The sequence below is a fragment of the Aquarana catesbeiana genome, linkage group LG11 (assembly GCF_042186555.1).
Source record: "Aquarana catesbeiana isolate 2022-GZ linkage group LG11, ASM4218655v1, whole genome shotgun sequence".
NCBI classification, from domain to species: domain Eukaryota; kingdom Metazoa; phylum Chordata; class Amphibia; order Anura; family Ranidae; genus Aquarana; species Aquarana catesbeiana.
In genome coordinates, this window is record NC_133334.1 from 27,379,089 (window position 1) to 27,394,750 (window position 15,662).

The following is a 15,662-nucleotide window of genomic DNA, read 5'->3' on the forward strand; positions in this document are numbered from 1 at the left end:
ATTTACTAAAGGCAAATAGACTGTGCACTTTGCAAAGTGCAATTGCACTCTGCAAGTGCAGTTGCTCCAGATCTTAGTAAATGAGGTAAAGCTTCACTTTGCAAAGAATACCCAATCACATGCAAGGAAAATTTAAAAAACAGCCTTTTTGCTTGCATGTGATTGGATGATGGAATTCAGCAGAGCTTTTCCTCATTTACTAAGCCCTGGAGCAACTGCTCTCGCAGAGTGCAACTGCACTTTGCAAAGTGCACAGTCTATTTTCCTTTAGTAAATTAACCCCTGTATGTTACATACTACTGACCCCTGCACTCTGTATGTTACATACTACTGACCCCTGCACTCTGTATGTTACATACTACTGACCCTGACACTATGCTATGTATGACCTTTCCACTCTTTATGCTACATTACATACTCCTGACCAAAGTGTTCCTGGTCTCAATGATTGCTGGGTGCTAAGTAGGTCTTGAAGTGTTAGCTCCTTGTCTATATTCTGTGTGCAGAAAAGCCTGTACTGGAAGCATGCCAATTTCTAGGTCTGGGACTATCACTTGTTGCATTGTAGGTAAAGCATACTTTGTGGGCACAAGGACTTTATCATTTACGTGTCTTATATAAAAGTCAGTGGCTCAGGTTTGACCCCTTTGATCTGCTCCGAGTGTTAGAGCGATGTGACCACACCCACCATTCACAGCGACACGCAGCATTGTTCTCCCTCGGGGGTGCCAGGGTTGGCCCACGCCATTCACAATCCTAGCAACGCCCCTGCTGTGAACTTTTTCTTTATTTCTATTTCAAATGTAAAAAAAAAAAGAGATAAAACAAGTTCAATGTAGCACATCAAAGCATCTGAAGCGTTGCGTGCTTTGACGCAGATCGACCACTCACATCGAAAACCTGCACTGGAACGTTCCAGTTGGACAATTACCAATTGGATTTGCTTGACTTCTAAAGGAAATAAAGAGTTCTTATGTTTGAAACATTAATAAACAACGACCATTATCATAAACCATTAATTCCAGGCAGGGGCAGAACAACCAGGGTCACAAAGGTCGCCCTGGTGTTCTGCCACCCCGGGGGGCCCCAAGACAGCGGGGACATGTGAAAGGCTCCCGCTGCGGGACCATAAGGCTTGGTTCATACTGCTGCCACCCCGAAGTCATGCAACTTGCTTGCCATTTCCTTGGGACCTTCATTGCGACTTGGTTGCAATTTCCTTGCGACTTTTGTGATTTAACATTGCAGTCTACGGCACTCAAATTGCACCAAAGTCGCAGAAAAATAGTGCAGGAACCTTTTTTTGTCGCTGCGACTTGAGTCACATTGTATAAGACAGCACCCATTAAAATGAATGTGTTTTGGCTTGCAATGCGGCTTTATGTGTTGCAAGTCGCATGATAAGTCACAGCAGTGTGAACCAGGGTCTATGAAGGGCCCCGCAGCGGGAGTAAAGGGCCCTGGGATCAGTGAAAAGGGCCCCAGCTTCTGAGGGCAGGGCCCTTGGCTTTGAGAGAAGGGCCCTGGGACTGATGGAAAGGGCCTCAGGACCGATATAAAGGGCCCGTGCGGTCAGGGGGGCCCTTCAGGGGAGTACATACAGGGGTCACCAATGCGACCAGACCTCATGCTCCAGGGGGCCCGTACCCTGCCCTGTACACCTGAACAGGATGGTGGCATGTAGAGGAACCGATCCTTCCATGTAACTGCTGGATGCCCACTACTCCTCCTCTCCCTCCCGCAGACATACAGCAGCTGCAGGAAGGAAATGGAGGGCATCGGTTCCTCCACATCCTGCTCCCGCCGTCTCCCTATCCCCGTTCTGCTGCCCCGGGCCCCGGTGTGCTTCCCTGCCCCCTCCCCCCCGTGTGCTGCAGAGTTTCCCCCTCCCCGGATGCAGCAGGGGATCTGTTAGATTGGAGAGCAGAAAGGAGCCAGTAAATGTGTAATTTACCGGCCCCTTCCTTGTCTCAATGAGTCGGTGATTGGTTCATTCATAGCTGGGGCATAGTAAACCGTGTTTCCTATGCTTCAGTTTATGAATGAACGGGAAGCCCTGTACAGAGCTATTCCTGTTCATTCATGCTGTGCAGCTGAAGCTGCAGAGAAAAAGACTGACAAATTTGTCCTCAGTCTCGAAAGTAAGACATCAGGGTCTATTTAGACCCCAGATATTTCACCAAAGCCCCCCAACGAGGGTCCTAAAAAATATGTAAAAATTAATAAAATTAATAATTGTAAAAAAAATAATAAAAAAATAAGTAAAATATAATAAAAAAATTAAACAACAACAACAAAAAAAAAATACTGACACCAGTGGCAGAACTACCAATGCTGCAAAGGTCGCAACTAGGTCGACTAGGCTCTGGTGTTCTGCCACCGTGGGGGGACCCCAAGACAGCAGGAAGGTGGCCCGTTGTGGGACCTTAATAAATGTTACCGCGATGGGAGTAAAGGGCCTCGGGATCAGTGGGAAGGGCCCTGGTCGGGGGTCACGGGGGCCCTTCAGGCAGCGGCGGCTGGTAATGCAGGGTGCGGGGGCGCCGCCCCCCTAATCCATGTGTCCAGCCCCCTAATCTACATGCAGGGCATCGGATGCATGGATTACAATAGGCTTCAAAAAAGGGTGGGCTTGGGGTGCATATGGATTCCCCCCCCAAAAAAATTACATACCACCAGCCGCCACTACCTTCAGGGTTTCTTCCATCGGGGGCCCTGAAGGTTCTAGTTACACCTCTGGTTCCAGGCGTCTGTTAGGCTGCTGTCACACTTCTGTGCTTTTGCTGCGTCTTTACTGTAGTAAAAATGCAACAAAAACACAATCCTTTTAAATCCTATGGGCTGCGGGTGCGTTTTAAAAAATCCCACATGCTGCACCTTTGGTTCGGTTTTCAAAACCACACCAAAAACGTAGGTTCCCATTGAGATGAATAGATAATGCGACAAAAAGGCATCAAAAACTATCCGTGTTGCATTTTTGGAGTGTTTTTTGAGTCACATGTCCAAGTTTCACAGGTGCAGGCTGGGTAATAGGTACCCAGAAAACGTATTGGAAATGTATTTGCGTTTTTTACCACTTTTTTTCAATGGAGCAGCGTGAAAGCAGCCTTAAAGTGACACAACTCTGGGAACGCGCGGCCAGTCTTCGCTGTGTTCGCCGCAGTTGTGTATCTGCACATCAGAGGGAAAACAGAGTGTTGGGTTTCTGCTGCGCTGGGAGGTGAGAGTGACATCTGAACACATAATAGGATCTTGTTCTGCAGTCAGTGCACTTTGATATCACAGCCAAGTCCTATAATCTAGAAGCCCATCCCCCCAGGGCATATCGGATCATTCGCAGGTCTTTCACATTTCCACACCGTTCAGGAAAAAAAAAAAAAATAATGCATTTAAACCGACTCAGAGACATAATTACCTGCTGCTTAGTGTCTACGGTTTTCAGTCTTCTTAAAAGGGATCCATAGTTTTCACGTTTCCCATTTCAGAAATAAAACAAAATTTTGAGAAAATAAAAACAGCTTTTGCTGCCATACTTACCTTCAATCTGGAGCTGACCTCCACAGAAAGTTTGCTCTGTTCTGCTGCTGAATGGAAGCAGCATAATCCAACCCACTTCCTGTGAGCCCAGGCTGTTCTGGACACACCCCCTGCTCCACCACGTTGGCCTGGGCTCACAGTAGTCATTGGTGATAGCGGAAACTACCTACTTCTGCCGTAAAGAGGAAGGGGGCAGTGGACCAGCATGAAGTGAAATCCTGTATGTATAGTTTTTCATTTTTTAAAGTTAGAAATACATACAAACCTGGCACTATATACCACCCTAACCTAGCTCTATATACCACCCAAACCTGGCTCTATATACCACCATAACCTGGCTCTATATATGACCTATGTATGACCCTAACCTGGTTCTATATCACCCTAACCTGGCTCTATATCACCTAGCTTGGCTCTATATCACCTAACTTGGCACTATATACCACCCTAACTATAGGTGCCAACAGTCTCGATTTTCACATACCATGTTTGCACCCTCTTACCCTCTCACCTACCATGTCTGCACCCTCTCACCCTCCATGTCTGTACCCTCTCACCCTCCCAACATTGTGCTTTTACATTACAAGTGAAAAAAGTGTATTTTTTTCCCCAAAAATGTTGTTTGAAAAACCACTGCGCAATTACCGTGTGACATAAAAAATTGTAAAACCCACCAATTTATTCTCTAGGGCCTCTGCTTTAAAAAAATTATATAATGTTTGGGGGTTCTAAGTAATTTTCTAGCAAAAAAAAAAAAAACAGATTTTCACATGTATACAAAAAGTGCCAGAAAATGCCTGGTCTTCAAGTGGTTAAATACTTCCCGGTTGAGGTATTTCAGGAAAAATATTGCATTATGGCCATCAGATGGCGCTAATTATCATAGGAAATCAATGTATTAAAGCAGAGGTCCGCCCACCCCACGATCAAATTAAAAGTCAGCAGCTACAAATACTGCAGCTGCTGACTTTTAACATTGGGACACTTACCTGTCCAGGGAGTCCGCAATGTTGGCAATGCAGCCGATCTTCGGATTGGCTGTTGGGTGCAGCCGCCGCCATTGCCGGTAAGGGAACCCGGCATTGAAGCCTTTCGACTTCAGGACTTGGAGGAGGGGGCCGAACTTCCAAGAGACGGCGCTGCGGCCCCCGTCTCCCGGAAGCAGGGAAAGGGGACCGGTCAAAAACAGGTCCGTGTTCCCCCCTACCCCCTGAAAAGTGCCAAATGTGGCACTGGAGCGGGGGGGGGGGGGGACAAACAAGCAGAAGTTCCACTTTTGGGTGGAACTCCGCTTTAAACAAAATACGGACAGAACTTACGTTGGCTGGGCAAATGCTGGTGAAATTCACCCAGCAAATCTTTTTGTAAATAAATCTGTACATATTAAAGTGAATCTGTGAAGATTGAACTATGGGATCTGCCTTGCTTATACTGATTTAAAAGTGCAGAAACTCAGGGCTGTCATCCTTGACATACAGAATGAAACTTACACCGTTAGTTAAGTCAGCTTCCGTTTGGGGGTTAAAGGTCCAGATATAAAGAATTATTTCAAAAATAGAATCAAGTAATAATATTATCATAATATCAACGCGTTTCAGGAGAAACTTCCCCTTCATCAGTGCTTTGAGATGGGAACAGTGCACTGGACTGAATTAGAGTACAGGATATTTGGTATTTGAACTGGAGAGGTTCGGGAGCACCAAGTCTGTGAGCAGCTGGTTTTAAGCTTCCAAATCTCTATTGTCACAGGTCTTCTTTAAAAGCCGTTCTTGGCACGTAACTTTTGTTTCTCCAGAGTCACGTCCTGATGTCTCTGCGGTGGGAGAATGCTGGCGCAACTCTTCCTGAATCAATCAATGCAGTGTGCCATGACCTTCTAAAATATACAGGATCTCGTACATTGCAGGGAGTGTGCTGGGCCATTGACTTTGATCAGGCAGTCAACCTCTGCATAGAGAATGAGAAGAGCTCAGGAGAAGACCCCGGATAATCAAATGGTACACTATATGGCCAAATGTTGGTGGACACCTGTCAATCACACCCACTGTATGGCCAGAATGTAGGCCCGCCTCCAAAATGATTAAGTTTGGATGTTTCCAGTAAAAATCACTGATAATACTACAACATACAAAGACATTTTAGACAATTCTAGACAACCTGGTGGTAACGGTTTGGAGAAGGCCCTTTTCTGCTGCAACATGACCATGTCCTTGTGCAAAAAGCCATCTCCATAAAGACACGGTTTGATGACAGAATAGGATATGGCACAGCAGGAGTTAAGTCCAGCACACAACAGTGATTTGGGCAGACCAGAGTATGGCACAGCAGGGGTTAAGTCCAGCACCCAGGGCAGAGCAGGATATGGCACAGCAGGGGTTAAGTCCAGAACCCAGGGCAGAGCAGGGTATGGAACTGCAGGGGTTAAGTCCAGAACCCAGGGCATGGCACAGCAGGGGTTAAGTCCAGCATCCGGGGCAGAGCAGGGTATGGAAGTGCAGGGGTAAAGTCCAACACCCAGGGCAGAGCAGGGTATGGCACAGCAGGGGTTAAGTCCAGCACCCAGGGCAGAGCAGGGTATGGCACAGCAGGGATTAAGTCCAGCACCCAGGGCAGAGCAGGGTATAGCACAGCAGGGGTTAAGTCCAGCACCCATGGCAGAGTAGGGTATGGAACCACAGGGGTTAAGTCCAGTACCCAGGGCAGAGCAAGGTATGGCACAGCAGGGATTAAGTCCAGCACCCATAGCAGAGTAGGGTATGAAACCACAGGGGTTAAGTCCAGCACCCAGGGCAGAGCAAGCTATGGCATAGCAGGGATTAAGTCCAGCACCCATGGCAGAGTAGGGTATGGAACCACAGGGGTTAAGTCCAGCACCCAGGGCAGAGCAAGCTATGGCATAGCAGGGATTATGTCCAGCACCCAGGGCAGAGCAGTTTATGGCACAGCAGGGATTAGGTTCAGCTCCCAGGGCAGAGCAGGTAAGGCACAGCAGGGGTTAAGTGCAGCACCCATGGCAGAGCAAAGTATTGGCACAGCAGGGGTTAAGTCCAGCATGTAGGGCAGTGATCTGGGCAGAGCAGTATTGGCACAGCAGGGGTTAAGTCCAGCACCCAGGGCAGAGCAGTTTATGGCACAGCAGGGGTTAGGTTCAGCTCCAAGGGCAGAGCAAGGTATGGCACAGCAGGGGTTAGGTGCAGCACCCATGGCAGAGCAGAGTATTGGCACAGCAGGGGTTAAGTTCAGTACCCAGGGCAGTGATCCCGGCAGAGCAGGGTATGGCACAGCAGGGGCTAAGGGACTCACCAGCCTAGGGTGGCAGGGGAGGAGGTCCAGAGGGCACAGATAGGGGTTCTTTCCAGTGAAATCGGGTCCTCAGGGAGATTTTTGTGGAGAAAGTGTACGAGACCAGGCCCCGCTCCAATATGCTCTCCCCCCTCCAGGGCTGGGGTGCAATCCTTTGCCCAGGCAACCTGGGGGGTTGTTGATGTCGGGTTGCCCTGGTAACAGGCGCGGCCCCTTTCGCCCACAGGAGTGCAGCCTTTGTCTCAGGCAAGCTCCTACACAGGAACACGCTGAACATGCATGGAAACACACCAGTAGAGTTGCCACCTCATCCCTTTAATCCAGGACACATATTGATTACACAGGTTCTGTGGCTGATTAAGGTGGTAATTAAACTCACTTGGTGCCTTATCTGCATTAAATCAGCCTCAGAACCTGTGTAATTCATATGTGTTCTGGATTAAAGGGATGAGGTGGCAACCCTACACACCAGTGCTCCAGCACATGCACAAGTGTGAACCAAGCCTTAGTTAACCTTTTCACAAAAACCAAAAGGTGAACAAAACTTCCATTATCCTGGCCAACCCCCCAAACTCGCTGCACATAGCGGCCGCGATGCCCATGCTGCCATTGTAGCGCTCTGTACACCATATACCGCCATATGCCATGTGACTGTGCCGACCAATGAGAAGCACATCTGAGGCTTCTTCTTCAGGTAAAAGAAGAAGAAGCATTTTTTTCATTGGTCGGCATGGTCGTGTGGTCATGCTGGCCGATGAACACTTGCCATAGTGAGCATTATGATGTATACTCACTCTGTGTATTGTAGTGTACAGTGTATAGACCACTACACTGGCAGCACAGGGCATCACGGCCGCTATGCACAGTGTGGTCCGGGGGCGTCAGGATATTTGGAGTTCACTTTTTTTTAATTTTTCATGAAAAGGTGAGCCTATCCTTGACTGCTACGTAACTTTGTATCTACTGTATATATTGTTATACCATCCACTGAAGAAAGCTGCATCAGCAGTAAGCACAGCCCCAGCAAGGTCACAGCCGTGTCCTCCCCTTCACATACATTGCACTGAACACAGATCTCTGCAGTGGCAATAAATGTCACAGATTTGATCTATGTACAACATAGCAGCAACCAAGGTAAAATGCTGAATTGGAGACTGCAGAATTGTTTACTGATACACTCAAAGGCTTTGAGGGCCTGTGCCCCCCCCCCCCGAGATGTGATGGTCCCGGGTCAGATCACTGGGAGATGGGCATGGGCAGTTTTAATAGGATATGGTAAGAAGTATATTAATACAGCTCAGCATTTGTTAAATACAATCAGTGTAAGTACCTGAAGATGACCTAGTATCTGAGCAGTCACAGGTTGGGGGTGCGTCCGGGATGACCTGGATTCAGAGGAAGTGGGATAAATGATGCTGGCTATCACACTGAGGACATCGATTGATACAGCTCTGTATTTGTTCAATACAAGCAGTGTAAGTACCTGCATGTGACCTAGTGTCTGACGCTTGCAGTCCCTGTACAGCCGACCTTAGACTGGGAGGGGAAGAAGCAGTACAAGGAGCCAATCCGTCCATGTGCTGACAAGAAGCATACTGACAGAAAGAGAGCATAGGAACGGAGAGATGAGCTCATCACTGTGCTGCTTCTCTTTTCAATATCCAGTCACAGGTTGGGGGTGCATCCGGGATCATTTGGGTTCAGAGGAAGTGGGTTAAAAGATGCTGGCTAAGGACATTGGGCAGCAGAAAAGAGAACCACAGGGGACTTCAAGTGAATATTGCTGTAAAAGCTGGTTTTGACTTTAACTTTTTTTTACTTTTTCTATTTTTATTAATATATTGTTCTATTAAATATACTGTATATTAGATTAAATATATATTATATATTCATTATTTTAATGTCTTAATTATTTACTTTTTTATGTTTATTATTTAATCAATCTCATCATTTAATACACTATACATTTCTATTGTATTGTATTTTAATATTGTATTTTTTATTTATTTATTCTATTTATTTTTTATTTATTTTCTTTGCGCCCGAAAGACAGCTACAGCGTGGGCCCAAATTGCCGGGAGGGCATAAAAAGTACGTCCTCCGGAGCAAGTGCTGCCTGCGCACCCCCCTGCAGGGTGATCAGCGAGTCAACGAGACTCAGCTGATCATAGATCGGAGTAAGGGGCCGATCCCGGCCCCTTACCATGTGATCAATGACAGCTGATCACGTGATGTAAACAGAGCTGGTCATTTTTTTTACCCCCCCAAAAAATTAAAAATTAAAAAAAAAATATATATATATCTATAGATATAGATATCTATAGATATATCTATATCTATAGATATCTATATATGTATAGATATCTATAGATATATCTATATCTATATATATCTAGATATAGATATGTACATATCTATATCTAGATATATATAGATAGATATAGATATATATCTATCTATCTATAGATAGATAGATAGATAGATAGATAGATAGATAGATAGATAGATAGATAGATAGATAGATAGATAGATAGATAAAAATTACAAATCTTTATTTGATATTTAAGCTCTACGAGCTATATAGATATTAAAGACATTGAAGAAAATTCATAAAAACATGTAGAAATAATGCTATACAATGTAACCACTTGCCGACCGCCTAATTGGGAATTTACGTTATGACTTTGACGCTAAATACCAGGGTTATGGCTGCAGCTACATGCCATAACCCCGGTATTTTCTTTACCCTTTGGTGACAGGCTTTCAGATAAAAGTGGTCCCTGCGACGGATTCACCGCGAGATCCCTTTTAGAAGCGGCGTGAGGGGGCACGTCTCTCCCGCCACTTCTAAAAGTAATCCCGTGGCGAATCCGTCGCAGGGACCACTTTTATCTGAAAGCCTGCCGGGCTCAGCTTACGTTACCGATCTCTGAGCCCGCGAACCATCCGGCACCGGCGGGGGGTTTGCCATAGAGATAAGAGATGGCAAGATGGCCACCGCTCATCTCTACGCCCTTGGAGGACCGGAGCAACGTCATGATGTCACTTCTAGTTTTTGGGTCGTGTAAACATTGCTTTTTTTTTTTCTTAAAGTAAAAGATAAAAACATTTTTTTTTTTTTTTTTTGATCTTTTGCTTTTAAGGGTTGAGGAGAGATTTGGGGTCTTTTGGACCCCCAGATCTCTCCATAAAGAGGACCTGTCATGATGTAATGTTATGTGAACATCCCTTGCGATAGCAATAAAAGTGTTAAAAAACATTTTTTTTTAAAGGGACAGTGTAAGGGTTTAAAAAATGTAATAAAATAAATAAAAAACATTTTTTAAAGCACCCCCCCTGTCCCCGCACGCAGCAGTGAATGAATACGTAGGTCACGCCCACATGTGTTTGCACCACACACGTGAAGTATCGCCGCGAATGTCAGAGCGAGAGCAATAATTCTAGCACTAGACCTCCTCTGTAACAATAAACTGGTAACCAGTAGACATTTTTAAAGCGTCGCCTATGGAGATTTTTAAGTACAATAGTTTGGTGCCTTTCCACAAGTGCGCACAATTTTAAAGCATGACATGTCACATATCTATTTACTCGGCGTAACATCATCTTTCATATTATAGAGAAAAATTGCAGTATATATTATGTTTTTTTTTTTAATTATAGTTTTTTTTTTTTTTTTTTATTGCGTTTGAAAAAATGCTGCGCAAAAACCGTGTGACATAAAAAAATTGCAATGATCACCATTTTTTTTTCTCTAGGGTCTCTTCTAAAAAAATATATAATATTTGGGGGTTCTAAGTAATTTTCTAGCAAAAAATGAAAACGACAAATGTCAGAAAAAGGCTGGGTCCTAATATTGGCACCATATATATTTCTTTTCTATATCGAAGGTATATGAGAGAACCCCAACATGTTTCAACTTGCAAGTCTTCCTCAGGGTATTTTTTTGTTCTCTATGATGATTTCTGCAATTGATACAAATATTCGTATATCTAATAACACAGTGATATAAAAAAAAAAAAAAAAAATTATAGGATCCTTCAAAGAGGCACTTAATTAAACATTTATGTGACTCACATCCAATATTGAACACACAAAAAAGACACAAGGCCTAAATGAGGCTGAATGCCTCCAGGGGGTGCTCATCTTAGAGCACAAGGGAGAAAGAAAAGCCTTCAGAGGATGTAATATGCCTGCGAGAATTAAAGTGGAATAAGTAATATTTGGTGCACGGATGGAATTCTTAAAAATAAAAAACTTAAGCTTGGAGTCAAGGAAAAAAAAAAAAAATTAACAACATTAATATATTACCTGAAATACAGATAGCATATAGATAGCATTATTTCTAGGTGTTTTTATGAATTTTCTTCGATGTTCGCAATCCACTTTTTTCCTTCATGTGTTTTGCCTACTTTTTTGTATTATTGGGATGTGGTACCGCTATGCATAGCCATTAGAAAGCCAGTTATTCCCTCACTTACAGGGATTTCCTCTCACTTCCTGTTTGGCTATGGGACAGGAAGTGAAAGGAAATCTCCCAATGGGACACAGATGCACAGATGGAGGGGGAAAAAAAAACCTGACAGGGGTTATAAGGGTTATAAGGGTTATAGCCCTCTCTTACTATATCCAAAAAGACATAATAATAATTTATAAACATGTTATACTTACCTGCTCTGTGCAGTCGATTTGCCTCCTCCTCTCGGGTCCCTCTTTGGCACTTCTGGCCCCTCCCTCCTGATGAGTGCCCCCACAGCAAACAGCTTGCTATGGGGGGCACCTGAGCCGAGTCACAGCTCCCTGTGTCCATTCAGACACGGAGTCCCGGCTGGGCCCCACCCCCTCTCTCTCCTCATTGGCTCACTGGCTTTGATTGACAGCAGTGGGTGCCAATGGCGCCCCGCTGCTGTCTCAGCCAATGAGGAGGAGAGTCCCGGAAAGCCGAGTCTCTCGTGCAACATCGCTGGAGAGAGATGGGGCTCAGGTAAGTATTAGGAGGTGCTGGGGAGGCTGCTGCACACAGAAGGCTTTTTATCTTAATGCATAGAATGCCTTTACAATCACTTTAAGTGAGGACACTGTTATAAGGGGGACTCTGATGGTGATTCTGATGTAAAGGGGGTACTCTGATCTAAGGGCAGACTCTAATGGGGACCATGTCGAAAGGGGTTCTGATAAGAACGCTAATGTAAGAGAGCCTCCAAAGGGACCACGGTGCAATAGGGACTGTGATGAGGAACCTAATGTAAGGGGAATTCTGATAGGGAACATGATGTAGGGGGACAATGATGGGGACTCTGATGGGGAACCAAATGTAATTGGGAACTCTGAGAAAAGGGAAGCTCTGGTGGGAACTCAGATGTAAGAAGACCCTGATGGAGTCCCTGATGTAAGGGGGCGCTCTCTTATAGGGATCCTGATGTAAAGGGGTGGGGCTCTGATAGGGATCCTGATGTAAGGGGGGGGCTCTGATAGGGACCCTGATGTAAGGGGGCGCGCTCTTATGGGGACCCTGATGTAAGGGGGAGGCTCTGGTAGGGATCCTGATGTAAGGGGGGTGGGCCCCGATGGGGACCCTGATGTAAGGGGGGCCCCGATGTGGACCCTGATGTAAGGGGGGCTCTGAAAGGGACCCTGATGTAAGGGGGGGCTCTGTTAGGGGCCCTGATATAACGGGGGGCTCAGATGGGGACCCTGATGTAAGGGGGGGCTCTGATGGGGACCCTGATGTAAGGAGGGGCTCTGATGAGGATCATGATGTAAGAGGGGGCTCTGATAGGGATCATGATGTAAGCAGGGGGGTGTCTAAGGGGGACCATGATGTAAGCGGGGGGTATGATGGGGACACTGATGTAAGAGGGGGTCTCTGATAGGGACCCTGATGCAAGGAGGGGCTCTGATGGGGACCATGATGTAAGGGCGGGGTCTCTTATAGGGACCCTGATGTAAGGGGGGGGGCTCTGATAGTGACCCTGATGTAAGAGGGGGCACTTTCTTATAGGGACCCTGATGTAAGGGGGGGGCTCTGATAGGGATCCTGATGTAAGGGGGGGGCTCTGATAGGGACCCTGATGTAGGGGGGTGCGCTCTTATAGGGACCCTGATGTAAGGGGGGAGGCTCTGGTAGGGATCCTGATGTAAGGGGGTGGGCCCCGATGGGGACCCTGATGTATGGGGGGGCTCTGATGGGGACCCTGATGTAAGTGGGGGAGGCTCTGGTAGGGATCCTGATGTAAGGGGGGTGGGCCCCGATGGGGACCCTAATGTAAGGGGGGGTCTAATGGGGACCCTGATGTAAGAAGAGGGTCTCTGATAGGGACCCTGATGTAAGGGGGGCTCTGATAGGAACCCTGATGTAAGGGGGGGCTCTGATAGGGGCCCTGATGTAAGGGGAGCTCTGATGGGGACCCTGATGTAAGGGGAGCTCTGATGGGGACCCTGATGTAAGGGGGGGGGTCTGATGAGGATCATGATGTAAGAGGGGGCTCTGATAGGGATCATGATGTAAGAGGGGGCTCTGATAGGGACCCTGATGTAAGCGGGGGGGTCTGATGGGGACCCTGATGTAAGGAGGGATCTCTGATAGGGACCTGATGCAAGGAGGGGCTCCGATGGGGACCCTGATGTAAGGGTGGGGTCTCTTATAGGGACCCTGATGTAAGGGGGGGGGCTGATAGGGACCCTGATGTAATGGAGGGGGGGGGGGGCTCAACAATTTCTAAAACGGATTTTTTCATCCTACAAATATTTGTAGAACACACCATGTGCTCCTCCCACCCAGCAGTCTGCAGAGCCCTGATCATGACATGTGTTGGGTTTACACATGAGCAGCAGCTGGGCCAGCACAGAGATGGAAGTCATTGTATCCATATTGCTCCTCCTGGTGTCACTGGGGATCCTTCCTCCTGATTGGTCAGTGGATCCTGTGAAGTGTTGCTGCTGCCATGCTGTGCCCTCCCTGCACACACAGCTGTACCAGCTGCCCTCACTGGGCTCCGGTCCCGAAGGAGTTAACTAGCCTGCAGCTGGGGACCGAGACACCGAGCAGGCCCCGCCCACCCACTGACATCTAGCCCCGCCCCGGCCCGACGTCAGAGCATTCTGCAAGAGAACACAATAACAGACAGCGGTGATCACACTGTACACCGAGCACCGGAGGGATCCCAGCCTGGGATCGACTAGGAGGGGATCCGACACCGCAGACATGGTGTCACCGGTCACTGTGGTGAGTGAGCCCAGGAGGAAGAGGATGGGGGGGCAGGGGGGGGGGGACCGAGAGGGGGGGGGGGGGCAGGAGATCCCCCCTCTGATACATTGTAGATGAAATGTGCAAACAGCCAATCCTGTACTGCAATCATCTGCTGTATATGTCATGATGCCTCATCATATCCTGTATACAGAGGGGAGATACAGGGTGATACATTGTATACAGAGAGGAGATACAGTGTGATACATTGTATATAGAGAGGAGATACAGTGTGATACATTGTATATAGAGAGGAGATACAGTGTGATACATTGTATATAGAGAGGAGATACAGTGTGATACATTGTATATAGAGAGGAGATACAGTGTGATACATTGTATATAGAGAGGAGATACAGTGTGATACAGTGTATATAGAGAGGAGATACAGTGTGATACAGTGTATATAGAGAGGAGATACAGTGTGATACAGTGTATATAGAGAGGAGATACAGTGTGATACAGTGTATATAGAGAGGAGATACAGTGTGATACATTGTATATAGAGAGGAGATACAGTGTGATACAGTGTATATAGAGAGGAGATACAGTGTGATACAGTGTATATAGAGAGGAGATACAGTGTGATACATTGTATATAGAGAGGAGATACAGTGTGATACATTGTATATAGAGAGGAGATACAGTGTGATACATTGTATATAGAGAGGAGATACAGTGTGATACAGTGTATATAGAGAGGAGATACAGTGTGATACAGTGTATATAGAGAGGAGATACAGTGTGATACATTGTATATAGAGAGGAGATACAGTGTGATACAGTGTATATAGAGAGGAGATACAGTGTGATACAGTGTATATAGAGAGGAGATACAGTGTGATACAGTGTATATAGAGAGGAGATACAGTGTGATACATTGTATATAGAGAGGAGATACAGTGTGATACATTGTATATAGAGAGGAGATACAGTGTGATACATTGTATATAGAGAGGAGATACAGTGTGATACAGTGTATATAGAGAGGAGATACAGTGTGATACAGTGTATATAGAGAGGAGATACAGTGTGATACAGTGTATATAGAGAGGAGATACAGTGTGATACATTGTATATAGAGAGGAGATACAGTGTGATACAGTGTATATAGAGAGGAGATACAGTGTGATACATTGTATATAGAGAGGAGATACAGTGTGATACATTGTATATAGAGAGGAGATACAGTGTGATACATTGTATATAGAGAGGAGATACAGTGTGATACATTGTATATAGAGAGGAGATACAGTGTGATACATTGTATATAGAGAGGAGATACAGTGTGATACATTGTATATAGAAAGGAGATCTCTATGTGATCTCTATGTATGGGTGTATAATGTGATACAATGTATTTGTTATGTAAATATATCATTCTGTGCACTTCTCATAGATCTGATCTCACTATGTAAATAACACATTTTCCTGATTACATATCAGCTGTAACAGTGTCCACCTACCTTCTTCTATCTATCTATCTATCTATCTATCTATCTATCTATCTATCTATCTATCTATCTATCTATCTATCTATCTATCATCTCTCTCTCTAATCTTCCCCTTTCCCTCTCCC

General features: G+C 45.9%; 1 protein-coding gene across 1 annotated transcript in view; it reads left to right on the forward strand.

Moving 5' to 3' along the window:
- The first annotated feature begins 13,911 nt into the window (after positions 1-13,911).
- The window catches only part of TMEM86A (transmembrane protein 86A), a 47,227-nt gene continuing 45,476 nt past the window's right edge, over positions 13,912-15,662 (forward strand). The window contains exon 1 of the mRNA XM_073604122.1: positions 13,912-14,062. Within this exon, the coding sequence (XP_073460223.1) occupies positions 14,042-14,062 (21 nt within the window). The 5' untranslated portion in view covers positions 13,912-14,041. The remainder of the gene's footprint in view (positions 14,063-15,662) is intronic.